This window comes from Camarhynchus parvulus, chromosome 4A (genome assembly GCF_901933205.1).
Source record: "Camarhynchus parvulus chromosome 4A, STF_HiC, whole genome shotgun sequence".
NCBI lineage: Eukaryota > Metazoa > Chordata > Aves > Passeriformes > Thraupidae > Camarhynchus > Camarhynchus parvulus.
Window position 1 is genome coordinate 15536477 of NC_044600.1, and position 27260 is coordinate 15563736.

The 27260-nt window shown below is 55.7% G+C and overlaps 3 protein-coding genes across 3 annotated transcripts in view; 1 reads left to right on the plus strand and 2 right to left on the minus strand.

The window, feature by feature from the left end:
- The window catches only part of DRP2 (dystrophin related protein 2), a 31302-nt gene extending 15122 nt beyond the window's left edge, over positions 1-16180 (plus strand). The window contains exons 5-24 of the mRNA XM_030967873.1: positions 612-732; positions 1283-1551; positions 2206-2352; positions 2859-2937; positions 4267-4327; positions 4715-4776; positions 5032-5106; positions 7014-7215; positions 8012-8097; positions 8799-8956; positions 9081-9247; positions 9540-9651; positions 10026-10162; positions 10415-10480; positions 11151-11216; positions 12101-12244; positions 12824-13061; positions 13197-13317; positions 13453-13539; positions 14296-16180. Coding sequence (XP_030823733.1) covers positions 612-732; positions 1283-1551; positions 2206-2352; positions 2859-2937; positions 4267-4327; positions 4715-4776; positions 5032-5106; positions 7014-7215; positions 8012-8097; positions 8799-8956; positions 9081-9247; positions 9540-9651; positions 10026-10162; positions 10415-10480; positions 11151-11216; positions 12101-12244; positions 12824-13061; positions 13197-13317; positions 13453-13539; positions 14296-14315 — 2418 coding nt within the window. The 3' untranslated portion in view covers positions 14316-16180. The remainder of the gene's footprint in view (positions 1-611; positions 733-1282; positions 1552-2205; positions 2353-2858; positions 2938-4266; positions 4328-4714; positions 4777-5031; positions 5107-7013; positions 7216-8011; positions 8098-8798; positions 8957-9080; positions 9248-9539; positions 9652-10025; positions 10163-10414; positions 10481-11150; positions 11217-12100; positions 12245-12823; positions 13062-13196; positions 13318-13452; positions 13540-14295) is intronic.
- On the minus strand, positions 15987-20923 carry LOC115914992 (aryl-hydrocarbon-interacting protein-like 1). The gene is made up of 7 exons (XM_030967902.1): positions 20828-20923; positions 19992-20171; positions 19645-19833; positions 19394-19570; positions 18929-19070; positions 18366-18587; positions 15987-16012 (listed from the first exon to the last, which is right to left on the minus strand). The coding sequence occupies exons 1-7, from the start codon at positions 20921-20923 to the stop codon at positions 15987-15989; spliced, it is 1032 nt and encodes a 343-aa protein (XP_030823762.1).
- A 463-nt stretch (positions 20924-21386) lies between these two features.
- TAF7L (TATA-box binding protein associated factor 7 like) lies at positions 21387-27223 on the minus strand. The gene is made up of 11 exons (XM_030967535.1): positions 27041-27223; positions 26091-26169; positions 25784-25917; positions 25312-25438; positions 25056-25114; positions 23968-24040; positions 23450-23566; positions 23160-23348; positions 22946-23058; positions 22609-22668; positions 21387-21805 (listed from the first exon to the last, which is right to left on the minus strand). The coding sequence occupies exons 1-11, from the start codon at positions 27104-27106 to the stop codon at positions 21761-21763; spliced, it is 1062 nt and encodes a 353-aa protein (XP_030823395.1). The 5' UTR covers positions 27107-27223; the 3' UTR covers positions 21387-21760.
- Positions 27224-27260: the final 37 nt, after the last annotated feature.

A 27260-nucleotide genomic window follows, 5' to 3' on the forward strand; every position in this document is an offset into this window, starting at 1 on the left:
GGGCTTTAGTTGTTTCTACCTTGGAAACAAAATGAAGGTGTTTACTGCTGCTATCCCTCATCCTTGCTGGGTGCACAAACAGCCCATCCAGCGGACAGCACTGGTGTGGGAGCAGCAGTGGAGGGGAGGAGAGGACATGCTAGACCAGTGTGCCTCTGAACTCCTCCCTGGCAGATGTGCTGCTTTGGGGCATCCTGCTGTTCCTCTCCTTGCTCCTGCAGCAGCTGGACCTGTTGCTGAGCAGCTGCTGTAAGGATTGTTAGTGTGGCCATGCTCTCGCTGCACGAGTGCAGAGCATCTCCAAGAGTGCCCCTGAAAGCACCATAAATAAAACAGCTCCTCTTGTGCAGCCCTGGCTCAACACACCGTTCTGGGCTTGCTCTTCTGCCTCCCCACTCCAGCAAAGCTGCAGGTCAGGAGCTGCCTTCTGCCAGGTGGTCATTCCTTCCCTGAACTGCAAAAATATTTCTCTGAACACTGACTTCTCCCTGTGCCTCCAGGGAGGTTTGGGCCTTGGGGTGAATAAATCACTGCAGCATTTGGCAAGGGGGCAGCCAGGGCACAGCTTTCTGGCTCAGCCTGCTGTCTCATCTCTGTGCTCTGCTCTCCAGGCTTTCATGGAAGAAGTGAAGTCTCGGGGGCCATACATTTACTCTGTCCTGGAGTCAGCACAGGCTTTCCTTTCCCAGCACCCGTTTGAGGAATTAGAAGAACCAACTTTGGAAAGCAAAGGTCTGTGGAGCTACCCCCTTTTTGTTCTCTGGTTTCACAGCTCCTCCTGGGCTGGCCCAGAGAGGGTGGAGTGGATGGAGGTGGCTGTGGTGGCACAGAGCAGCACACGAGTGCTCTGCCCCACACCATGGTGCCCAGGCTGTGCCCAGTCCTTTGCCCAGGGGTCAGACTGGCACAGAGCAGCACACCAGTGCTCTGCCCCACACCATGGTGTGAGACCAGGCTGTGCCCAGTCCTTTGCCCAAGGGTCAGACTGGCACAGAGCAGTATCCCAGGAAAAGGCAGAGGCTCCTGGTGCAGTCCATGATGGGAGCACCTCATGAGGCAGCACCAGATGTGCTCTGGGGCAGCTTTTTAAAAGGCAGCACAGCCTGTGAGGATAAAAAGGAGGAGCTGGTGCAGAGATGGATACTATTATTACTTGTTTTCCTTCCCTTTGTCCAGTTTTCCCTAGGTATTTTTATCTCTAATTTCCCTACCCTCCCTCTGCCCCTTGCCCCTCTCTCCCCTGGGTTGGGCTCTCATTTTTGCTCCCTGCTGTCCCTCCCAGATGTGTCTCCCCGGCACCGCATCCAGAACATCAGCCGCTTTGTGTGGAAGCAGGCCAACGTGGCCAGCGAGCTCTGGGAGAAGCTCACAGCCCGGTGCGTGGACCAGCACCGCCACATCGAGCGTACCCTGGAGCAGCTGCTGGAGATCAAAGGGGCCATGGAGGAGCTCAGCACCACCCTGGACCAGGCTGAGAGCGTGCGGGAGACCTGGGAGCCCATCGGGGACCTCTTCATCGACTCCTTGCCCGAGCACATCCAGTCCACCAAGGTACTTCTGGCTCTGAGCAGCCTCCAGCCTTGGCAGGGCTGCTCCCATGGACTGCTCAGTCCAAGGCAGCCTCATTACCTGGCATCTCAGGGCCAAGGGCTCCTTCCCACAGCCCCGTGCTTTGTGAGGAGGGGTTTTGGCCAGCGGTGTCCTGAGCAACTGGCCATGCTGAGCACCCTGTCATGGCACAGACCTTACACAGGTACAGTGGCTCAGCATAGTTGAGTCATTGTCCCCTTTTCATTTATCAGGAGTAATCTGCAGCCCCCCATTGAATTTATCAGGAGTAATCTGCAGCCCCCCATTGAATTTATCAGGAGTAATCTGCAGCCCCCCATTGAATTTATCAGGAGTAATCTGCAGCCCCCCATTGAATTTATCAGCAGTAATCTGTAGCCCCCCCATTTCATTTATCAGGAGTAATCTGCAGCCCCCATTGGATTTATCAGGAGTAACCTGCAGCCTAGTTAGCTTGGTTGGGTATTTTTTCCCCTGCTAAGGTACCCTGTGGAGGGTTGGTCAGCAGTGGCTTGGCAGTCACTAGCCCACCCTAGCTTGTAGCAAAGGAATCAGATCCAAGTCCTGGCTGCTCACCTGCTTCTTTTCCTTCTCACCCTGCTCTGTGCCTGTGTCCCCATTCCCCCTGGACTCCAGCTGTTCAAAGAGGAGCTGTCCCCCATGAAGGATGGGGTGAAAGTGGTCAATGACCTTGCCCACCAGCTGGCCATCTCAGATGTGCACCTGTGCATGGAGAATTCCCGCACCCTGGAGCAGATCAACACCCGCTGGAAACAGCTGCAGGTGGGAGGGAGTCAGGAGCAAGCACTGCAAATAAACCATGGGCAGGAGGGTGCTGGGAAGGGCTGTCACTGCTGGCCTTCAAGGAGGATACAGTGAGGTTTGGCACAGCAGGATGTTATAGCTGGTGTTACTGGGAGAGAAGAGCATCAGTTCAGGGTGAGGAAAGAGTCTGGTGAATCTGCAGAGGTCTTGGTCAGGAGAAGGCAGTGTGAGGAGCAAAGGGAGAATCGGGATGTGTTGGTGGAGAGGGTCAGTACCAGCTGTGACTGCTTTGATGTCTGTGAGAGTATGGATGCAGGTGAGCTGGAGATGTGGCTGTGCTGCCCCAGCAGCGGGAGGTGTAGAGGGTTTAACAGGCTGGAGGAGGGCACAAACACCAAGATAAGAGAGGAAGGAAGGGCATCTGTGTGCTGGGGCATGTCTGAGTCCATCCACAAGCCTTCCTGAAGGGGTCTTCAATCCAAAATGCTGTTGGACTGGCAGTGAATTATTTTTCAATTCTCCAGGCCTCCATAAACGAACGCCTGAAGCAGCTCCAAGATGCCCACCGGGACTTCGGACCAGGCTCCCAGCACTTCCTCTCCTGTACGTGAGTGGGCCCTGGCTTCTGCCACAAGGCTGCCTCTGCAGAGCAGCCTGGGCTGTGGCACAGCAAAACAGGGTGCAGAGTCCTCTTGCTGAGCCCAGAGCCATGCACGAGGCTGGAAAAGTGCCCAGGCTGGTGCCCAGTGCATGGGAGCTGAAGCAGGAGGCATCTCCTGCTGGCATTGAGCTGTCTCACCTTGTGGGACCAAAGCTGGAGACATCTCCAAAGCTGGCATTGGTCTCACCTTGTGGGACCAAAGCTGGAGGCATCTCCAAAGCTGGCATTGGTCTCACCTTGTGGGACCAAAGCAGGGGGCATCTCCAAAGCTGGCACTGTGCTGTCTCACCTTGTGGGACCGAGGGTGGGACTGAGTGTGGTTTCCCTTCAGAGCACAGAGCTGTGACACTCACAGCAGCTCCCAGGGGACACTGGGACTGTGTCAGCCTCAGAGCAAGACAACAGATGGCAGGAAAAGGCAGTCCCTCATATCCCCTGTTAGTTATTTGGAGACTAAAAATGTACCTTTTCAGGAGGTTTTCACTCATGTGGCGAGGCAGAGGGATGCTGGTTTTACAGATCAGAGCTGTTGGCTGTCAGCTCTCAGGCCTGCCAAGGCTGGGCAGCAGGTTGTGCTCCAGAGCCTGGGGTCTGTCCTTGGGAATGCTGAGCCCTGCAGGGTCTCTGGATGTCAGTGGGATTCACTGGCCTGTGCTTCTCTGCAGACTGCACACTCCTACCTGAAAGGAAGAATGACTTTTCCAGCTGCTGGAATTGATACACTACCTGTGAAAAAGGAAAATAACTGAGTGTCATGCCATGGCTTCCATCCTCTGTATAACATAGGGTGGCTGGCAGCTGGTAGGGGATGAATCCTCATCTTCCCAAGACACTGCAGCTGGCACACAGAGCAGGAACAACAGGAACAGCAGATGCTTTGGGTGTCTCAGCCTGGTCATAACAAGCAGTGCTGTGTCTGTGTGCCCAAATCCCATCTGCTATGAGCCCTGCCCACTGGTCACCGCAAGGTTTCTTTGGGCATCATCAAAAACATCAGGAAATGTCTCTTGCTGAGTTCTGAGCTCAGCCACATACAAAGCCCCTGGCTTGAGAGGCAAGATGTCTCTAACAAGACCAGCAGTTGGGCCTTTTCTATAGGCAGCATCCCCTGGCCTGCACCAACACCTCCAGCTGGTGATTTGGGAGGATGCAGCCTTTTCAGAGGCACCCACCTGCTGGCACAGTCCTGCTGTGCCAGGGCTGGCATCAGAAGCAGCAGCAGCTGAGAGGAGCATTTGGTGTTCTGACATTTGGTGTTTCTCTCCTTGCAGCCTCTGTCCAGGTCCCCTGGGAGCGAGCCATTTCCCCCAACAAAGTGCCATACTACATCAAGTGAGTGTTCCCAGACACAGCCCGAGGTCTCCTCTGGCCTGGAGGGATCAGGAACTGGGCAATTAGGAGAGGGGGGCAGACTGGAGTGAGAACTCCAGTCAAGCAGGGCTTCCTCAGCCTGGCAGATCCAGGCTTTCCCTGCCTGCTGGGATGCCCAAGATGAGGGGAAACCCCAACTGGAAGGAGAGGGGACTGGCAGCAAGTGGGGTTACCCTGCTGTGGGCATCCTTCCTGCTGCTGTGCTGGGGAGTGTGCTCAGGGGGATGCAGCAGTGTCTGCAGACACTCAAACACTTGCTCCCAGCGCTGGCCAGGTCCTTTCTTAAATCTCTCACTGCAGCTTTTTGTTACCACATTGACTCTTGGTCTCCATCTATTTTGGTTCCAGCCACCAGGCCCAGACGACGTGCTGGGACCACCCAAAGATGACAGAGTTGTACCAGACCCTGGGTAAGGAGGCTGGCACAGAACCCTTTGTGCAGTATTTGCCTTTTGGCAGTGTGGGGTGCATGTGGGATCTCCCCAGGCCACCTGCTCCCCTCTGTGCCACAGGGTCCCCCAAAGCACTGGGGTGTGACCCCTGCCAGGCTCTGCTCCTCACTGTCCTGCATGTGCTCTGCTGGGGTCTGAGAGCTGCAACTGCTGCTCCCTGCCCTGGAGATGAGGATGTTGTGGTTTTATTCTTGTTTTCCCGTGTCTCTGCAGCGGATTTGAACAACATCAAGTTCTCGGCGTACCGCACGGCCATGAAGCTGCGGCGGGTGCAGAAAGCCCTGAGATGTGAGTGTGGGAAGGGCTCCCCTCCTGCTGCCTCTCCCTCGGTGAAGGCTTAAACTGACACAAGCTTTTATCAGCACATCAAAGGCAGGAGGCACCAGGGGATGGGTAGCTGAGGGGAGAAACCAGGGAGATGAGCCTGGGAAGCTGAGCAAATGCACCGGTCTGTGTCAGCGCCTTTTGTACAGCTTGGGGTGGAGATGACCCAAGGGCAGGTGTTGTCCAAAGGGATGTGAGAACAAAGTGGTCTAGCTCAGGGTTACAAAGCTGTGGGATCAGGCAGGAGCTCACCCAGCAGCTCCAAAGAGCATGGAGGAGGTGTGGATGTAACTGAGAGATGAAGCCAGGCTCACTGGCGGGGACAGAGAGGGATGCACGGCTGAAAGAGGAGGAAGGGAGAAAATAAACCTGACTTCTGCACTCTTGGTGAGTGCTGGAGGATTCATAGCCAGGTGAATATGATACAACAGGAGTTCAAACATCTCTCCAAGAGGTATATGCTCCCTGGAAACTGCTGAGGAGTTTCTGGTGGAACTGGCTAGCAGGCAGGTGGGAATCTGATAGATGCAGCATCCTTGGCTGCTCAGAGCTTTTGACAAAGCCTCTCACCTAAGGCTCTATCAAAATTAAGCAGCAGCAGTCTGGGGGAAATCCTCCTTCTGAATTAATTGTTCATGAAGGGGAGCAGCAGTGGGGCCCAGGCAAAGCTGTGCTCCTTGACATCCTGTGAAAGGGCTGGAAGGAGGCAATGAGTCAGGGGAAGAGAAGTTTGGATTCTCAAGGGAGTCAAACCCTGGCTGTGGAGTATTTTCATAACACTGTGGTGATCAGGCTGTCCTGTACCCAGGGACATTCAGGAATGATGTAATGCAAGTGGAAGAAAGCTTTTGCCACCCTGTTAAGGTGTCCATGCAGCAGCAGGCAAGGTGTGGAGAGGAAACAAGGATGAAGAGCAAAGGAGAGCTCTCCTGTGTGCTGCTTGTGCATCTTTGGTTGTGCATCTCTTGCATCTCACATGCTGCACTGTCGCCTTCTTTCCATTCCAGAAGTGACATGAATAAGTGCTCTTTATTCAAGATATACTTGAGAAAAGGGCAAGGAGATTGCCAAGGCAGCTTTCCCATCACGAGAAGTTTGGTGGAGTGGCTGTGTAGGAAAGAGGCAGTGAGGGATAGATCAGAGCCATATGCAGTCGTGGGCAGTGTGGACACGAGGGTGGGCAGGAGTGATACTCCCTGGCGTGGAAACTGGGGCTTCCCAGTGTGAGTGTAGCAGCTTTGACAGGAGAAGGGAGGATTTTTCCACAGAGTAAAGTTACAGTGTGGAAAAGGCACACAGTCCTCTGGGTACTGTGAATATAAAAAGGTCTCAAAGATGGAAAGACTTTCAGGAAAGAAGTATTGCTGGTTGCTAACACAGTAGCACGTACAACCTGCGGCCATAGAAATCTGAAAGCAGGGCAGCCAGGGCAGCTCACACTGTCCTAGCCCTGTTTTGGGTTTGTGTCTTAATTCCCTCACCCTGTCAGAGCTGGAGGCAGGACTGATCCATCTCTGGGCAGTTGCTTGTAGGGTCTGTGTGGGTCTGTGCCCCCACACCAGCCCCACAAGGACCTGGCACATGCAGAGAGGCCAGCACTGGGCTCTGCACAGAGCCTTCCTTGGGGGGCATTTTCATGGCCACGGCTGGACACAGAAATGAGGAAGGGGGGTCACAGAGAATGGTGGCTCAAGGTGGAGATGTGGTATTTTGGGAGAAGTTTACAGGCCGGAGAGAAATTCTAGGAGCTCACCATCCTTTCCTGAGCACTAACACTGCCCCAGGTTAGGGCAGGACTGCCTCTCTCTCCTCTTGCTTCTCACCTCTCTCATTTCCTCTCTTTCCCTCTGATCCCTCTGCTTTCTGTGCAGTGGACATGGTCACCTTGGGCACGGCTTTGGAAATCTTCAACGAGCACGACCTGCAGCCCAGCGAGCGGGCGATGGACGTGGTGGAGGTGATCCACTGCCTGACCGCGCTCGACGAGCGCCTGGAGGAGGAGCGCGGCATCCTGGTCAACGTGCCCCTCTGCGTGGACATGAGCCTCAACTGGCTGCTCAACGTCTTTGACAGGTACCTCTTCCTCCCCCGGAGCTGCCAGGCCTGGGAGGAAACCCCTGTGTGGCATTTACATTCTCTGAAAAATCAAGATTTTGCTCAAGATTTTTCTCCTGGGAAGCTGAGAAGCCTCAGAGAAAAAGGGAAACAGTTCTTATCTCATTTGCTTCTCCTGTGTTTTGCTCCTTTGGAATGTATTCTGAGAGTAGGTCCCTCCTATCCCCCGAGCTGTGGGGCTGCCAGGCCTGGGAGGAAACCCCCGTGTGGCATTTGCGTTCTCTGAAAAATCCCTTTGCTCAGGATTTTTCTCCTGGGAGCTGAGAAGCCTCAGAGAAAAAGGGAAACAATTCTTATCTCATTTGCTTCTCCTGTGTTGTGCTCCTTTGGAATGTGTTTGGAGATTTTTTTACCCACAGGTGATTGTTTCATTGGTTTCTGGTGTGAATTATTTTCACTCATTGGCCAATCAGGGCCAAGCTGGGACTCTGGAAAGAGTCACGAGTTTTCATTATCTTTTTAGCATTCTGTAAGTATCCTTTCTGTGTTCTTTAGTACAGTATAGTATTCTTTAATAGAATATAGTATCAAAAAATAATAAATTAGCCTTCTGAGAGCATGGAGTCAGATGCATCATTCCTGCCTGCAAATACAATACCCCTGTGCTGCTCTTCCAGCTGGCAGTGCTGCACAAAGCTTCTGGCTGCAGAACAGTGAGGGAGGCTGCCTGGTGTGTGCTTGCCTTGATGACCCCCCCGACAAAAAAACCCCACTCTGGTGCATTTGTAGACTCGTGCAATCTCTTGTCCTGCAGTGGCCGCAGCGGGAAGATGAGGGCTCTCTCCTTCAAGACGGGCATCGCGTGTCTGTGCGGGACAGAGGTCAAGGAGAAGTTCCAGTGTGAGTCCCTTGTCTGCCTCCCCTAGACGCTGCTGTGGATTCACCTCAGGAAGACAGGAGTGGTTTTGTTTCCTGGCTCAGACCTTCCTTGCCCAGGAAGAGCAAAGAAACAGCTTTCCTGCAGTGACTAAGCTGCTTGCATCATCACCTCTCCCTCCCTCCCCTAGGCCTACCCACTGAAATTAGGAGGTGTTGTTGTGCACTGCCTGGTGCTGCAGTGATCTCGCTTGCATGGCACTGTGAGGAGCAGAGCAGAGAAGGCACACAGGAAAGTTATCCAGTGCTTTCCAGAAGGAAAATACCAGGGGGTGCATGGCTGCGGGGAAGTAGGTTTCAGGCAAATTGCTTTCCTCACTGCATTTTAACCATGGAATATTGTGGAGGGGAATCTTGTGTAGCATAGGGAGCACCAAGGGGCTAAATGAAGGGATTAGGCTGATTCATAGAGGACTGGCTGTCTGGGGCTGTTTAATAGATGATGTATGTAACCCCCGTCTGAAGAAGGACACTGATAAAAGTTATTTAATCATAGCTCAGGTTTTTCCTTGTATTTGAGCTCTGTGCTGAGGGTGGGCAGTGGGGTCCCTGGTGTGCCCCACACCCTGCTCCCTGTGCTGGGGGAGGTCAGTGGGGTCCCTGGTGTGCCCCACACCCTGCTCCCCGTGCCTGCTGGGCTCTCAGCTGTGTCTGTGTCCCCCCAGATCTCTTCAGCCAGGTGGCCAACGCCGGGGGCCTGTGTGACCAGCGGCACCTCGGGGTCCTGCTCCACGAGGCCATCCAGGTCCCTCGCCAGCTGGGGGAGGTGGCAGCGTTTGGGGGCAGCAATGTGGAGCCCAGCATCCGCAGCTGCTTCCGCTTTGTGAGTGTGGGGTGATGGCCCTGGCCCCATCTGTGCTGGGGACAGGCTCCCGAGGCAGCAGGGGACCTGCACCCCATGGCAGCCAGGCCCCAGCTCTGAGCAGCCCCTTCCTCTGCCTCCCCAGAGCAATGGGAAGTCTGCCATTGAGGTGTCCCAGTTCCTGGAGTGGGCCAACCTGGAGCCCCAGTCCATGGTGTGGCTGGCAGTGCTGCACCGGGTGACCATGGCCGAGCAGGTGAAGCACCAGACCAAGTGCTCTGTGTGCCGCCAGTGCCCCATCAAGGGCTTCAGGTAAGGGCTGTGACACGGGACCCTGGCCCCAGGGACAGAGCTGAGCTGCTCTGGGCTCCTGGGGCAGCTGAGCTCTGCAGCCAGCCGTGTTCCTGGCGGGGCAGAGCAGGTGCCAGCTAAGGGGAAGGAGCAGAGTGCATTCCTGGGGACTTCAGCCATCAGCACTGTGGGTTCACTGGGGTGTTAGAGTGACACAGGCCACCTCTGTCCCCTCCCACTGACCTCTTCTTGGGCTTTAAACCTGTGTTTTGATGACTCCCAGTGCTTCCCTATGGACTCTTGACCCCTGCAGGTATCGGAGCCTGAAGCAGTTCAATGTGGATATCTGCCAGACCTGCTTCCTCACGGGGCGAGCCAGCAAGGGCAACAAGCTGCACTACCCCATCATGGAGTACTACACCCCAGTAAGGAGCTGGGCTGGGCTGGGAGGGCCCAGGCGCAGAGCAGGGCCTATGATGGCAGCAGCCTTGTGATGTTTAGGCTGGTGCAGCCCCACAAGTGGATCCCTTGTGTAGTTTTGTACCCTCTGCATGCTGGAGGCTGCCTGTGTCCGTGCTGTTCTGGGGCTCATGGTGAGCAGGATGCATGGCCCCAGTGCCCAGCTTGGCCTGTGCCAGGCCCCATGAGAGGCTCACAGAGCTGCTGTGTGCCCTCCTTGCTTCCTCAGTTTTACCTGCCTCTTCCCCCATGGAACTCATGCCCAGCCTGAGGGGATATCTTACTGTTGGTGCTGAGCTTTCTATTAAACAGGCACTGTGTCACATTTGTGTCTCTGCAGACCACATCCAGTGAGAACATGAGGGACTTTGCCACGACACTGAAGAACAAGTTTAGGTCCAAGCAGTACTTCAGCAAGCACCCCCAGAGGGGTTACCTGCCCGTGCAGTCTGTGCTCGAGGCTGACTGCTCTGAGACGTGAGTTGCTGCGCCCTGGCTCATGTCTTTGGGCCCAGAATGAGACATGGCTTCTGTGGATGGAGGGAGCATCTCAGCTCACACAGGGCTCCTGGGGGAGGGCTGGAGGAGCACTTGCTCTGGGGGTGATCTGCCACCTTGTTCTTGAAGGAACAGAGATTTCAGTCTCTGTGTCCAGCCCGTCCCTGACTCCTCTCAGCCAGGAGGGCTCAGTCTGTGCCAAGCCTGCTGACCAGTGTGCATCTCTTGCAGCCCAGCCTCCTCCCCGATGTTACCCCACGCTGACACTCACTCCAGGATCGAGCACTTTGCCAGCAGGTACCCCCAGGGCTCTGCTGTCCTGCTGGGGCACAGGGCCTGGCCCTGATGGGTGTGGGGGGGCTTTGGGGCACACAGATGGGGCACAGACCCCTCCACCTGCCCCAGCATCCTGCACAGCCAGGCAAACCCGCCTGGGATGTGGCTGGGGCAGCAAAGACCATGCCTTTGACAGCAGAATGCAGCAGCCTCCGTGTGCTGTCCTGCTCTGCCCAGGGTGAGCTGCTGGATGGGTTCTCAGCAGCACATCCCTCAGTTGTTCTGCTCTGTGTCCTCACCAGAGCTGTTTGCCAGCTTCCCACTGCTGCTGCCCTCTGGTTTGTGGTGCCTCTGCCCTCGCTGTGGGGACCCAGGGGGTTCAGGGAGCCTGTACTTGTAGCTCAGCTCCTAGGCTGGAGCTGGAATTCTTAGATCCCTTTCCTTTGCTTGTGAGAGAGGAGGCTGAGCCAACTGCACGGCAGCAGCTCTTTATTCTAGAGACTTACACCCAGAGCACCAGTGTATTTTGGTTTTTAAAAAGGCAAAGCTCTCCAGAGCCTGTGCAGAAGGACAGATTGATGCAGGCCAGGTGGGAGACCCTGTAGAGAGGGGTCTTACAGAGCCTGCAAGCAGCTGAGCAGACATTTAGGGTGTCTCTGACAATATCTCAACCTTTTTCTCTTCCCTCCAGGCTTGCAGAGATGGAAAGCCAGAACTGTTCCTTCTTCAGTGATAGCCTGTCCCCTGATGACAGCCTGTGAGTTCTCCTTTCCCTTCTCCTCACCTCCTGATGGGTCAGGGCTCCTGTGCCTCTATCCATGCCTAGCCAGGGTGCAGAAATGTTTTCCTTCCCAGTCCCATTGAGCGAGAGGCTCTTGGGCACCCCTGTTACTATGATCTTTTCTGAAAAATCTCTTTGCTAGGATTTCTTCTCCTTGGAAGAGGAGAAGCCTCATTATTTTTAATGTTTTGTTGCTTTGGAATGTGGTTTGGAGATTGTTTATCTAAACATGTGAATTGTTTTTAATTAATGACTAATCACGGTCTAGCTGTGTCGGACCCTGAGGAGTCAGTCATGAGCTTTCATTATCGTTCTTGCTAAGCCTTCTGATGTATTCTTTTCTCTATTTCTTTAGTATAGTTTTAGTATAGCATTAATATAGTATAATATAATATGATATAATATAATATGATATAATATAATATAATATAATATAATATAATATAATATACTATACTATACTATAATATAATATAATATAATATAATATAATATAATATAATATAATATAATATAATATAATATAATATAATATAATATAATATAATATAATATAATATAATATAATATAATATAATATAATATAATATAATATAATATAATATAATATAGTATAATATAATATCAGCCTTCTGAGAACATGGAGTCAAATTCTCATCTCTCACCTCGTCCTGCAGACCCTCACAAACACCACAATCCCCCAACAACAAACATCAGGGATGCTGAGCCCCTTCTGAGCTCTAGGCCTGGAGCAGCCAGGAGCTGCCCTGTGAAACTGCCTCCCTCCATGCTGTCCTTCCCCAAGGGCACACAAATCCCCTGGTTTTCCTAATGAGGCGTTTCTCCTCCTGCTGGAACAGGGATGAGGACCAGTACCTGCTGCGCCACTCCAGCCCCATCACGGACAGAGAGCCTGGGGGCAGCCAGCAGGGCCCAGCAGGCCTCAACATGGATGACAAGGGAGAGCTGGAGAGAGTCCTGGCCCACCTGGAGGATGAGAACAGGTACAGACATGGGCAGCTCTGACAGTGGGGGTTATGGCCTGAGAGGGGCAAAGGGGCTGGGGAAGCCTTGCAGAGCTCAGAGTGGAGGCAGGGGATGCTGCTGGGGCTGGAGCAGGGGATTGCAGGTGCTGAGAGGGCAGGTTTGGAGGGGGGCTAAGCTGAGCACTAAAACTCAGTGAGGTTGTGCTCTCTCTGTTCCCCAAAATATTCCTTCCTACATCCACAGAACCTGTTCCCTCCTGAACCCCAAATGAGTTAAAGTGAGCCCAGGGCACTCTGCCTTTCTTGTCCCTGAGTCCCTCATGAACAGTGGTACTGCTGCTCTGGACCAGGGTGAGGCTCTAGGCAGGGCACACCAGCTCAGGAGGGGGTGATGCTTTCCCTGCCCTTGTTTTCAGCCTCCTGGGAAGTGTTTGCACATCTGTGAACCCCCTGTGTGGGGCAGAACCACACACAGGGCACTCTGCAGTGCAGCATCCTGGCCCTTAAGCATCACAAACAGCAAAGCTTTGTCTGATGTGCAGCTCCTGGGGGTTTGCAGGCAGGATTGAGGGGATGCTGACCTGGGCTGTCCTGCAGGATCCTCCAGGGAGAGCTGAGACGTTTGAAGTGGCAGCATGATGAGGCAGTGGAGTCCCCAACCTTGGCCTCAGGCTCTCCCGAGTCAGTGCAAGACCCACGGAACGAGGAGCTGCTGGCCGAGGCGCGGATCCTCCGGCAGCACAAGAGCCGCCTGGAGACACGGATGCAGATCCTGGAGGACCACAACAAGCAGCTGGAGTCCCAGCTGCACAGGCTGAGGGAGCTGCTGCTGCAGGTGTGCTCAGGGCAGGGATGGGGTGGGCTTTGCCACAGCAGAGCTGGGACAGTGGCACAAAGGGGATGGGCAGAGAAGGGAAGCCAAGGACAGAGGGTCATGACATCTTTCTGACAACATCTCTTCTCATTCCAGCCTCCAGCAGAGTCAGAAGGCAATGGTTCAGCAGCCTCCTCCTTGGCTTCATCTCCACATCAGTCAGAAGGCAGCCAGGCAAAGGAGAAAGAGCACAACACCCCTGACACTGAAACTGCAGGTGAGCTGTGGGCTTGGGCTGAGCTCCTGGCCCTGCTCCCTTGCTCCTGCACCCTGCCATCCTGCAGAGATGCTGGCAGCCAGGTGTGTGTCCAGAGAGCCTTTCCCTACCCCTCTGCCCTCCTTGCCGCTGCAGATGAGGTGGAAGCCAAAACCCAGGAGGTCAGCATGTGCCTGGAAGACATCATGGAGAAGCTGCGGAGCGCCTTCCCCAGCTCCCGAGGTACTTGAGTGAAATCCTCCTCTCTCACTTCTCCCTGCTCCCTCAGGCGAGGCTTTCCCACAGAGCCCTGCCCCAGCCCCAGCTTCCCTGCGACAGCTGATGACCTGCAGTGCTTCAGCCAAGAGCTTTGCTGCTGCAGTGCTGCTGGGATGGGTGTGTGGCCTGGGAATGGAGGAGGAGGAGGAGGAGAAGGAGGAGGAGGAGGAGGAGGAGGAGAAGGAGGAGGAGGAGGAGGAGGCTTCACACCTGCAAGGAGAGGCCATGAGAGCTGCCAAGAGCACAGACCAAACAGATCCCTGTGATGAGCTGCAGGGCAGCCTCCTGCCCTGCTCAGGACCTGCACCCCACCGTGAGGATGGACAGACTGCCAGCACCACCTGCAGTGACAGCTTTGAGCCCCCTCCTGCCTTCATCCCTGTCAGACCCCTCTGCAGGAGAGGCCGAGGCCCCAGCAGCCTGGTGAGATGGAAGCAGTGGTGCAGGCTCTCCTGGCTGCTCCTGGATGGCTCTTCCCAGCAGGGATGTGTGTGTGGATGGCACTCCACTCACTCAGTGGGTTTGGTGTTGGTCATTCTGCTCCTTCCCTCTGTGCTCCAGTGCTTGGTGCCAGCACTAACATGAGGTGGTGGTCTGCCCATGCAGACTCTTGTCCACTTTCTGCCACTCCTGAGCAGGATCCTCCTGGCTCTGCAGCAGCTCCCATCTAACCAGCTGGCTCTGGGTCTTGTTCTCCTGACCTGTCTATTTCTCTTTCAGGTATGACCTCCCTTATCTAACACCTCCTGTGAGCCAGAGGCTTTTCCTAACCAGCTACCTGGCTGCTTTCCTCCCCTCTCTCCCTGCCATGCTCCCTGTGCTGCAGCAGACCTCACACAGACTCCCTCCGAGCTGGTGGTGCAGGATGCTTGCCAGCTCCAGAAGATCTCAGGGGAACATAGGCCGTGCAGGAGTGGGACTGTGGGCTCCCCAGGAGGCTGGTTGGGTCACTGGCCACAGTGTCCAAGCCTGGGGGGGATGGTTCAGAAGGAAGAACTGAAGCCACGAAAACTGCCAGTCTCCCCTGGCACCCTCGGGGGATGCAGAGCTCAGCATCCCACTCTTCATCCCTGCCCAGGAGCCTCCAGGTCTGTGGGCACCAAAACACTCCTGGAGCCACACAATTCTTAAAATAACTCTTTATAACAGTGACCAGCTGCCAGCCTTATGGTTTGAACTCTGCCACCCAAGGCTCTGCAGCCAGGCAGGCACACACCACCAGGAGAGAGTCTGTGAGGTTTCTGGAGTAGGGATTGAGTCCATGTTAGAGCTTCAGCCCAGCTAGTAGCCTTATATTGAGAGGGTCTTTATAACAGAGCCTTATTGTTTAATTTGCATATATTTCTATATATTATATATATATACTGTACTTAAATACTCTCATGGACTCACTCTATTAAACTCTAATACCTTAAGTGTAGCTGCCCTTCACTTTCAGACCAGCCCAACTCCTGCTGCCAGGGGAACCAGCACCTTTCCCTGTTGCTGGGGTTGCCTTGCAGGGCTGCAGTGAGGGAGCTCAGTGAGGGCTGCACCCACAGCAGGTGCTTCACCCTGCCTGGTGTCCTGGGCATGTGTGCCTTTGCCATGGCAGAGTCCTGCACAGACCCAGCTCCCTGCCTGGGAGCTCCTGCAGGGAGGGTTCCTCCAGCCACACTGCAGCCCTGGGGCCACCTTGGTGGGATGCAAGTGTGGGTGGGCAGCAGGACAGGCAGGGCAGCTCGGGGCTGGTGGCTCCTGGTGCCCAGGGCTCCCTCGGGCTGGCTGATTTGTGCTCTGTTATGTCGAGAAAGAGGCAGAGGCAGGTGCTGCAGGGTAACCCAGAGCAGGGGCTGACGTGGCCCTGGTGCTCTGGAGCCACAGGATGTAGAGAGGTGAGAGGTTTGAGCCCTCGGGGCAGGGCAGGGCTGCACACTGGGGTGGAACATCCCATTTAACAGGGCTTGCAAGGACAGCCAGGCTGCACACGGGGGTGTGGGGGTGAAACATCCCATTTAACAGGGCTTGCAAGGACAGGCAGGGCTGGTGTTGCTGGCTGGGATAGGACATGGTGCTGAACTGTTCCAGGAGGTTGTGAGCAGGGCTGTAGGCTTGCCTCTGGGCTGCTGGCAGAGGTGAGGAGCAGTGCCCACCCCAGTGTGAGCCTTACAGGCAGGGCTGTGCAGCCTGGAGTGCTCCAGTGTCACTGGCAGCAGCGTGGGTGGCTGTCCTTGCTGTCCCCCGTGCCGGCCAGCTGAGTGGCAGGAGGGCAGTGTGGTGGCATCAGGTGGCTTTGGGCATGCTGTGTCAGGCTGTGGGTGACAGGGACCCTGGGCCAGCCTGTGAGACCCCGCTGGACCCCTCTGTTATCCCAGGGGCAGGATGGCAGCAGTGTGGGGAGCAGCAGAGTGAGGCTTGGCCTGAGGGTGTGCTCAGGAGTATCCAGCCTTGGGGGGCACTGGAAGAAGAAAAAGGGCAGGATGAGCACAGAGCTGCTGGCCCCAGTGGCAGGTGTGGGGAGCAGAGGTGGCCAGGCTGGTGCTTGGGCTGTTTGGGAGCCAGGATGTGTCAGGGAGGGGAGCAGGCTGGCTAATGCTCTGGTAACCATGTACCGTGGTGCTGCTGTCCTCACTGCTTTGTCATCTCTGCTTTGGAAAGAGAATAAATTTGTATTTATACTGATGCCTGGATCAGTGCTCTGGCCTCTTCTCTCCATGTGTCTGGGCTGAGCCAGCCCCGTGGCTGTGCCGTGCTGGCACTGCTCCTGCAGGGCTGCTGGCACACAGCCTGCACTGTCCCCTGGCTGTCCCCACCGCCTGAGGCACAGCAGGAGCTGGGAGCAGAGCCCCAGGGTCCCCAGGCACAGGCCTGTCCCCAGCCACCACCTTGATCCTCTTCCAACAAGGTCTGTGCAGGCCATGTGGCTGCTGAGGGCTGGAACAGGGGCTGTGTGGGGATGGGGACAGTCCCTCATTCCCCCAGGAACTTTGGCTGAGGAAACCCTTCAGCCTCAGGCACGATGCTGGGTGGGCAAGGCAGTTCTCTCCCTCCTTTCTCCCTGGAGCTCCATCAAGTTTTCAGTGCCCAGAGGAGTCTGGGTGCCCCACGTGCTGCCCATGTTTGCTGGGCCTTTGTGGCACAGTGAGGGATTCAGAGAAGTTCAGGGTGAGGCCAGGGGCTCTTGGGCTCTCTGCCCTGCCCAGACTTGGCTGATGGTGAAGCCTGCCCAGGACAGACAATTTTTGGGCTCTCACCCTGCCTGGCAGGGCTGGCAGTGCTGGGAAAGGCCTGACACGGTGCCACTGCAGGGAAATCTGGGGACACTGACACAGGAGAGATTTGGCAGCTTAAGGGGGGTGAAATGCAGCCCCTTGACACCACAAGCTGCCCCATGCCTGTGCCACGGGCTCGGGGCAAGGCAGAGCTGTGGGCTGTGCTCAGGGAAGCTGCTCACGCTCAGGAACAAATCCAGCCCAGGGTGCCAGGGAAGAGCTTTTATTTCTCAGCCAGCAGAGCTCGGTGGCACCAGCTGCAAGGGCTGGAGCCGGTGAGTCGGGCAGGGCCGTGCAGGGTGAGGACAGCATTGTCCCCGTGTCCCTGCGGGGCCAGTCCCAGCCCCGGGGCTCCCCTCCGGGCACAGGAGCCCTGCTGCCCGTGCTGTGCCTCTTTGTCAGCGGCCTGGCAGCTGTCCCCAAGCAGGGCAACTGACCCTGCTCAGGGCTGGGCACTGCCCTGCTCTTTGCTGCACTGCTCCCAGGCTGCAGCACCCCCTTCTCCAGCTGCTAAGGGGCATTTCTGCCCCTTAGGAGGTATTTCTGCCCCTCCACCCAGCTCCTCACCTTCCCCAGGGGTGAAGCTCTTTGGGGGGATGTTGCCTTCCCCAGCATTTTCTTGTCCACTGCCTGCTCCCTGCAGCTCCCTGCGGCTCCCCTCTTCCAGAGCCTCCCCAGATGGTTTATCCTCCAGCCCTGGGGGCCCCTCAGCTGGTCCCAGCCCCTCGCTGGGAGGCTCCAGATGTGGGGCTGTCTTTGGCTGAGCCTGGGCCTCACTGCCTGTGCCAGCTCCCTCTGCTCTGCTGGCTGCTTGCTCCAGCCCCTGCAGCAGCCCTGCTGCCTTTGTCTCCCCTGTTGTCCCACATTGTCCTGCTTCAGGCTGTTCCAGTTTTGCTGGTAGACACTCTTTGTCCTTCTCCTTCCCTTTCACTACTGCCTCTTCCTCCCTCTCTCTTCCTTCATTTTCTTCTTCCTTCTCTACTTCTTCACCCTCTTTTAATTTCTCATCTTCTTTCTGTTCTCTCCTCTCCATCTTCTCTTCCCCCTCCACTTTGTCTTCTTTTTCTTCCTTCTCCTCCTCCAATTTTCCATCTTCTTCCTCTGCCCTCCTCTCTACCTTTATCTCTTTGCTCTCCTCTTTTTCTTCCTCTTTCTTCTCCTCTTCCCCCTCCTCTTCTTCCTCTTCCCTCTCCTCCTCTTTCTCATCCTCTTCCTCTGTTCCCTGGCTCTCTGGCTTTGCCCCACAGGTGCCCAGGTTTTCTTCTTTCCCCACTGCTGCCTGATCCCTCCCTTCCACCTCTTCTCCCACAGGCTCTCCCCGGGTTTCTTCTCCTCCTGGTGCTGCCCCTTCACCGCCAGCCCTGGGGCTCCCTGGTTCAGCCTGGGCAGCCCTGGGGGTCCCTGGTTCAGCCTGGGCAGCCCTGGGCTGTCCTGTGACCCCAGTCCCAGCACCCTGCTCCCCCTGCCCATGGCTCTCCCGGCCCCCAGCCTCCCCCTGAGGTGCTCCATCACCCACCTCCCTGCTCTCCCGCCCCTCACGGCCCTTCAGGCCCTGGCCTGACTGGAACAGGCCCTGGTAGCGTTTCCGATCCTCCACGTGCTTCTTCCTCATCCTCTCCCCCAGCTGCTTCAGCTCCTTCTTCACGGCGGCCGCCATGGAGGGGTCGAGGTGAGCCACGCGCTGGAAGTCCTCCCGAGCCTCCCTCTCGTTCCAGACAGCAGCGTGGGCCTTTGCCCTCTTGAAATAGGCCTTGGCATTGTCTGCCAGGAGAGAACAGCCCTCAGTGGGCATCCTGCAGCTCAGGGCCACCAGCCACAGGAGCTGGAGAGCCTGGGGAGCAGGGGACATCAAGCACATGTGGGGTATGGGGTGGACACACCTGTAGGAAGGGCAGGGAGACTGGGCTATGCATAGGGAGTGCAGGGATCATCATGGGAAGGGGGAGGATGTGGAGGATGGGGGCAGACTGGGACGCAGGGATCCAGGTGACACAGGCACTATCACAGGACACGGGATGAGCATCGTCACGGCTGGGGGACTCAGAGCATGGAGTCCCTGGGAGCCGCGGGCACAGCAGGGGTGGGATGCAGGGCACAGGTACCATTGTGCTTCTGCAGGAGCTCCGTGGTGTGCTCCAGCACCTCATAGTACTCGCCGAGCTCCAGCTGGCACTGGCAGTAGTTGAGCACCAGCGGCGTGACCAGGCTCTCCAGCTTCAGCCAGCCATCCTCCCACGGCTTCTCCTGCCCCACGAGCAACGCAGGGCAACTCAGGGCTGTGTCCATCCCCTCCCAGCACCCAGGGCAGCTCAGGGCTGTGTCCATCCCCCACCCAGGGCATCCCTCCCAGCACCCAGGGCAGCTCAGGGCTGTGTCCATCTCCTCCCAGCACCCAGGGCAGCTCAGGGCTGTGTCCATCTCCTCCCAGCACCCAGGGCACCTCAGGGCCGTGTCCATCCCCTCCCAGCACCCAGGGCAGCTCAGGGCTGTGTCCATCCCGTCCCAGCACCCAGGGCACACTCTGAGGAGTGACCCAGGTGGGGATGGGAGGTGCTGGTGCTGCTCACCTTGGCCTGCAGGTTCCTGAGGCAGATGACAGCCTCCTGGTACTTGGCGGCCGCCTGCGCGAACTCCCTGCGCAGGACCAGCCGGTTGCCCTCGCTGTGCAGCACGGGCACTGCTGCCAGCTTCTCCTCCTTGCTCATGGCCCACGTGTCACGTTTGTATGCTGAGGGGTCCTCCACCTGCCCAGGCAGCAGGAGCTGAGTGCCTGTCCCAGCTGTTCCCGCTCTGGCAGCCATCCCCGCCATCCCCTTACCCGGAACAGCTCCATGATGAAGATGAGAGGCTGAGGCGTCCGCTGCAGCTCGTCCAGGTCCTCGTAGCCCGTGCTGTGGTAGTCAAACATGTTGCCCATGCCACAGCGGTGCTTCTGGCCCTCCAGAGGGTCCCGACCCTCTGCAATCCTCCTCATGCCCCTGGAGACCAGGGCATACATGCCTGTGTGCTGCAAGGAGGGGAGCACCCTGCTCAGCCCCCGATGCTGAGGCCAAGTGACACGCTGTGTTGGCACCAGAGATGGACACAGCATCTCTGGGATGCGTGGGTCTGTGTCCTGGCTCTGCAGGAAGGAGGGAAGTGGGCATCTCTGGGCCCCTCACTCACAATGGCGTCGCACCAGAACTCTGCCACCTCCCCGATCCTCATGGAGCTCAGCAGTGTCTCCCAGATCTCCAGCTTGAACATCTTGCCCACGATGATCTCCATGGGCATGCCAGCCTCCCGGCTGTCGTCGATCACCGTCCGCTCAAAGTCGTCCTTCAGCGTCTGGAAGTGGAACGTGAACTGGCCCAGAGAGAGCCCTGTGGTGAGACCCCCTGGCAGCCACCCTGGCCTCAGCTGTGGGGCCCAGCCTGCTCCCAGCACTGTGCTGGTCTGACTGGCAGCTCTCCCTCCACAGCAGGACATTGTGCTTCCTGCCCACTTGAGACAGCAAGCAGATGGTCAAATGTCTTAACATCCATCCATGCTGTAGCTCACTGCTCCCTTTGGATCCCCCTTTATAGCCCTGTGCAGAGAGAGCTCTCACAGTGTGCTCCAGGACTTGGTGGAACCCACAGTGATCAGAGGCTGGGGAGTCTCCCAGGAACAACCCATTGGCACATCTCACTGCTGCTTGGCACATGGCAGGAAAGGCAGATTTCAGCAACCCACCTGGGCTGCTGGACTCTAAGGGTGCCAGGGGGAGGAGGTGTCCCAGGCCCAGTGCAAGGTGAGGCCATGGGCACTGCCAGCTCTCACTGTGAGAAATTTGGCTGGGAAAATTTCCAAATTTTGAATTTTGAAAATTCAAACCAGCCCAAACCAGCCCCTCCTGCACCTCTGTTGTGAGGGCTCTCACTCTTCCTAGACCTGGAGCTGAGCCTGGGAACCATAATGAGCAGGGATGTCAGACCCACTCCCTCTCCCAGGGCTCTGCAGGAACAACCCAGACCACTTGCCTTGCTCCCATCCTGCAGCTTCGGCAGCTCCCCTTGGCCTCCGTGCAGAATCTTCTTTTTGACCCCTTCCACATTCAGCAGGTAGGTTTCTTCCATGGCTGCTCACAGATCACACTCACCCCTGCACACTCTGGCCCTTCTAGAGCTCCACGTCTTCCTTAGTTGTCTCTTTCTTGATTATCTGGACATACACACCATCCTCCAGGGCTCCTGCTGACCTTTTCCTTTCTGTGCTGGGGGCAGAGCCTTCTTCCCCTGCTCGTGGGTTGTGAGAGGGGTGTCCCCTCCTAGCACACACTTGCTGAAGCCCCTGGTGTCCTCTGTTGCTTTCTGTAACCGCCCTTCTAATCCTCTTCCCACCCTGCCAGGTTAATCTGGGATTTGCCTGCATAGTCTGTGAGGAATTACAGGAACTCCCTGATCAGAAGGGCCTCATTCCCCCCACCAAGTGCCAGCACTTTTGACCCAGCTCCACGAAGAGCACTTTGGGGAAGGTACCCAGGCACAGCTCCCTGACAAGGACTGTGTGGTTTGGAGACCACAAAGGAACAGATCAGGGTTGAAAAGGAAACTTTATTGAGTTTGGTTTGCAGATATAAGTACTCCTCAAACACAAGAACAAACTCTTACCAGGCCACAGCCCATCAAACCAAGACTCAGTAAGATGCAGAAACCAGCACTGTGCTGTCCTGGGGAGGCCAGTGCTGACTATTGACAGTAAATCTGTGTTTTGGCTGCCCTCACAGGCATAGTCCAATTCTTTAACTCCACCAGCCAAAGCCAGCACAGTGGATGTGACATCAGCTCTGGACATGGACCCTGTACCACTGCCCAGCAGCACAACTGGCAGCAGAAGTGTGTGACTAAAGCAAGGACTTCAGTGTGGCAGGTGACCACCACTTCCAGCTCTGCTCACAGAGCCAGGCCCACTGCTCACTTCTCCATGAGGGACTCCAGCTGCTCCTGCAGGGATGCCATCTGGGAAGAGAGAGTGAGACACTACAGTAAGGCACATCTGGGGCCCCAGGCAGCCCCAGCTCTTCTTTTTGTTTCATCTTCAGCAATGACTTCCTGCCTGACAGCAGGAACAGGTGAGTCAAGGGAAAAAGAGGAACTTGGAAGATGCAGTTGTAATGGAAGAGGCTAAAAATGGCAGATCACTGCCACTCCAACCAGTCTGACCTTGTACCTACAGATCCCCAGGATGAAACATCCCAGACTTTTTTCTAATGACTTCTCCTCTCCTAGGAGGAGAAGATTCTTGCACATCTTCTACCCACACCAGTGGCTGCTCTCCCTGTGTGCTGCCTGGAGCTGTGCTTGAGCTCCTGTGGGACAGGACTGGCAATGTCCACAGGGATCTGAGAGTGAGAACCTCCTGCGTTGGTACCAGGCTGGAACAGAGCTGCCCAGGCAGGAAATCTGCCACAAGCCTACAGCCACTGCCTTCCTCGTACAGGGGTGCTAACAGGTTTGTGTGCTGTGTTTCACCCCAGGCAGCAATCCTGAGAGCTCTGGACTGCTGACTAGGCATGGTTTGGCTGCTCCAGTGGGAAAGCTGCAGTCACCCCTACTCCTTGTATCTCCTTTTGCCTTGGGAAGCTCCTTGCAACTACAGATGAGGTACAGCCTCACCTGAGGTACAGATATAACCCCACCTGACCTGTAACCTGGAGTTCACAGCAGCTGCTGTGCTGGAAGGCTCAGGGAACTCTGTCAGGCCAAGCCTAGAGCAGTGCTGTGCCCCAGTACCTCCCACTCCACTGCGGGAGTTTCCTCACCTGCTGCTTCTCTCTCTCTTCTTGCTGCTTGAACTCATCCAGCACGGCCTGGAGACGGGTCTGCAGACACAAACATGGACACCAGAGCTAGCAGTGTGCTCTCGGCAGAATGGGTCTGCTGCCACACGTCACATGGTGCAGTGACAACCACCCCCTTGTCTCCTCCAGTTTCACAGATTGCTTTGCCCCCACAGGGAAATGCTGGAGTGTGTACAGCCACACCACAGCTATTTTTAACCCAGCAGGCAAAGGCTCCTGGCTTCTCCAAATCAGCCTGCTGGATCTAATGGCCAGCCAGTGTTAAGCAGGTTTGAAGAGACCTCAGGAGAGCTCTCACCTTGAGGGCAAGGTTCTCCACTTTCATGATGAGATCTTCCTGGCGCTTCCTCCTGTCTTGAGTTTCCTGGAGTTTACTTTTCAGGTTGTCAATCTGTTTCTGGATGCCCATGGCTGGAAGGGAGGGTGAGCTCAGACCCAGACCAGCAGCAGAGCTGGGAAGCACAGCCTGTCTGGCACCCCAACAATTCTGCCATGCTCTGCTGGCCACTCACCAATCTGGTTGGACCCCTCATTCTCCTGCTGCTGCCCATCAGACTCATTCAGCTTGTCCTGCAGCTGTCTCTCCAAGTCTTCCTCAGTGTCCATGATGTTCAGGTCTTCATCATCGTGATGATCCCTCTCATCTTCATCCTCGCTGCTGCTGCTGATATCATTAAATATCTCCCGCAGCTCATCATGTTCTAGTTGGGGGCAAAAGAGTTAAAACACAGCTGATGAGCTGCCAGTGCCCTGTGCCTGCCAGGGACCACACCTGGAAATAAAACAGCCTTCCCCACTGCACCTGAGGAGCCATGGCCTTGCTTATGCCCCGACATCCCTGGGGAGGAGATGTCCAGGCTGGTGAGTGAACCATGGTTGTCCACTTCTTTTGTTTCATCTTCAGCAATGACTTCCCAGCCTGACAGCAGGAACAGGCGAGTCAAGGGAAAAAGAGGAACTTGGAAGATGCAGTTGTGATGGAAGAGGCTAAAAATGGCAGATCACTGCCACTCCAACCAGTCTGGCCTTGTACCTATGGATCCCCAGGATGAAACATCCCAGACCTCTTTTCTAATGACTTCTCCTATACTATTTCAGCTCCTTCTCACTACAACAGCACAGTCCACAAGAAAGGTTACCCTGAGGAAACAATAAACTTTGAACAAGGCAAAGATGAAGCTCCAAAACTCCTGTGCCTCTTGTGTGTTGATGTCCCAGCGTCCCACACCCATGCAAAGCTCAACTTGCTCTTTCCAGAACCCCCAGGTCACACACATGTCCTTGTCCTACTCCTGAGCTTTTTCCCCACTGCAAGGATACGGACACTGACAGCCTCAGCATCGGTGCTCAGGAGACGTTTCACCTCTTTTTCCACATCAGGAGACTCAATATACTGGGCCAGAGAGGGGAAAGAGAACAGAGACACTGTTAAATGCCTTGTGCATGCTGCTGCTGCTGGCCAACTACAAGGCTCCACCTCTGGATAGAGCACTGTTTCAAGGCTTTCTTATCTCTCTGCTCAGAGTTTGCTCATATTTAACTGTGAAGTAATTTATGCACTCCCCAAAAACAATCCATCTTTTTTGTACCTTGGTAGGTTGAGTGCTCTCACTTTTCTGTTTATACTATGTATTTCATAAGACTTTTTGTGTCTGTGCAGAAAGTCCTTGAGGTGTTGACGGTCAACTCAACTGAACTCAAGTGAACTCAAATCCTTCCCATCCCACTCAAAAGAAAGCTTCATTTTTCATTTTTAAGTTAGTCAGGAATTTTACTGCAGTGATATCAAATCTCTCCTGTGGGCTACAAGAATGTCTCAAGTAATTTGCTTCCCAAATGTCATGGAAAATCACACTCAACCCTGTTCTCAGAAACTGCAAAGGAGAGAAGAACAAGTCTTCCCAGCCTCAGGGTGCTGCATCTCCCCAACACCTTGCCTGGCTTGTGCATATGCACAGAGACAGTCTCTGAGCTCCATCTGTTGTCACTCCCCCAGCTGAAGTGACAGTGGTACTATTTGGGGAAGGGAATGGGCCATGCAGAAAGAGAAGATTTAAGCTGGGAAAGCAGGAATGAGTGAAGCCTCATTTCCATGTGAGTCTTTCTTCCTGTCTTCTCTATGAGCAGGAAGAGATGTGGTTTGGCAAGGCAGCCACAGGAATGAGGTCCAGCAGTACTCTGCACAGAGGATTTTTCCCTCAGGAGCATCTTGGAAAATACAGAGGAAGCACCCAAAGAAGCGTTTAAATCTACTATCCTACCTTCATCTCACCCTCATCTCAGGAAAGGAAAAGTGAACAAATGTTAGAAAACACATGACTTCTGGACCAACCACAGCTACAGCTCTAATGTCTCTGCCCTCCCAGCCCTTGGGTATTTCATCTGCATCTGGGTGAGAAGCAACTCACCTTCTTCTTAGCTGTCTTCCGGAACCGCCGCTTCCGTACATTTTTCAGGGGAAGAGTGACTGTGACAGAGGGAACGGATTTCATGTGTCAGGCAGATGGCCCAGTGAGAGAAGCACGTGTCAGAAGGGAGAGGATCCCTTCTGCAACAGAGAGAGCCGTGGAAAGGAGCAGCAGCACTGCCAGTACCTGGCACTGTGAGTACCCAGCTCAGATGTGGGGTACTGGGGTGGAGGGGCTTGGCACAGCCTCTACTCACTGCCATGGTTCCATATGAATTTCTTCTCTCTGTCCTTGTCCTTCTTCTTGTTCGCCTTGGGGTCAGTGGTCACTGTTTGCTCTTCCAAAGGCGGGTACAGATCACCATCCACAGTGCAAACAAGCATCTGGAATCCCCACATGAGCACAAGGACATGAAGGAACAGTGACTGGCCACTGGATGTTGTCAGCCAAGGGGATTCAGGGGCACAGGGTGTGGGAAACACAGCTGCATCCCCAGCTCAGCTGGACACAGCAGCAGTTAAGCTGTCACAAGGACAATCACATTTCACACCTCAGGAATGAGGTTTCTAAACACCAAGTGAAATGGGGAATTTTAAACTGCTAATGCTGTGAGATATAGGAATTGGGCATGTTATAATGGGTGTCCAGTTGCCAAAGTGTACAGGGGCTTTCCTGGAGGGGGAGCAATGACTTAAGCTGTTGGTGCAGGCAAGAAGGACAGCTCATACCTGGCAAATATCTGCTGTCTTGTAGAAGGTTTTCTTGTCAATGGTTTTTAAGCTCTCGATGATGCAGGGCAGATCCACCAGCTTGGCTGCCAGTGGCACCCGGTCCACACGCACAATCCCATGGCGCCCGTCCGCTGGGGAGAACCAGGGGCAGGTCAGTGCTGTGCCCCAACAGCCACCCCGGGAAACACTGCCCTGGGCAGCAGGAACTTCACAGGACAGCACGTGCAGGTGGCACAGCTTCAGCTGTGGGCAGGCAGAGGTGCCCAGAGCAGATGCTCACCATGCCCTGGTGCTGCTCACTCACCATGCAGCTCAATGGTGAGCCTGTCCTTCAGGTTGACATTCCCAGACTGGACTGCTCGCCGCACAGTCGAGGCATATTCCTGAGAAGGGAATTCTTCAGGAGCTGGTGTGCTTCCTCCAAGAGTTACTGAATGCTTCTGCCCAACCTACCCGGCTTTAAACACCTGCCATCCATATGCTGGACAGCAACTGCAAGACCCTCCTCCCAACACCATGCTAACGTGGCTCTGCTATTCCCAGTGCTCTCCATACCCCAGGCTGTGACACTGGTGTGAAGTCCCCGACAGAGACACCTGCCAGAGCTCCACAGCACTGTGGGCACTTAGAGCTCCCCTCACCAAGCCCTTGTGGTCCCAGCAGGACACAGTCTCACAGAATAACTAGGGTTGGAAGAAGAGATTATCCAGTCCAACCCTCTGCCAAGGCAGGGTCACCCGAAGCAGGCGATACACGGACACATCCGGGTGGGTTTGGGATGTCTCCAGAGAGGGAGATCCCACAGCCTCCCTGCCCAGCTGTTTCAGTGCCCTGCCACTCTCAATTGAAAGTTCTTCCTCATGGTGAGGTGGAACTTGTGCTTTAGTTTATCATCCTGTCGCTAGGCACCAGAAAAAGAGTCTCAGCTTCACACACATAACAAACAGCAACAAGGGCATGTATTGCCACTGCACCTGAAGAGCCAAACCCTTACAGAAAGGTGCTCCCAAACCCTCTCGATTGTCTCTGAGCCTCCCGCTCCGAGCGGCAGGAGCTCCTCTCTAGGGAAGGCCGTGGACAACCCGTTCAAAAGGTGGGAAGGGGCTCCCCAGGTCCCAAAGCACCCAGCCTGCTTCCACACCCCAGAGCCGCAGCTTCCCCACCGCCTCGTTAACCTCGGGCAGCCGGTGCCGGCCGGCCAGCCGGTGCCGGGCCCGGTGTGGCCGTGAGGGGCCGGACGGACCGAGCGCTTACCGGGGGCAGCCGCAGCACGAACTGGCTCTCGAGCTCGTGCGGAGCATCGTCCTTGCCCTTGCTCATCCCGCCTCAAACACAAACACGCGGTCACAGCGGCCAGGGAAGGCTCCCGCACGGAGCCCCCAGCCCAGGCCGGCTCCCCGCGCCGCCCCAGCCCCGCTCCCGGCCCGCTCCGGTCCCGCCCCGCGGAAGCCGAGCCCGGCGCACCGCCCCTTCC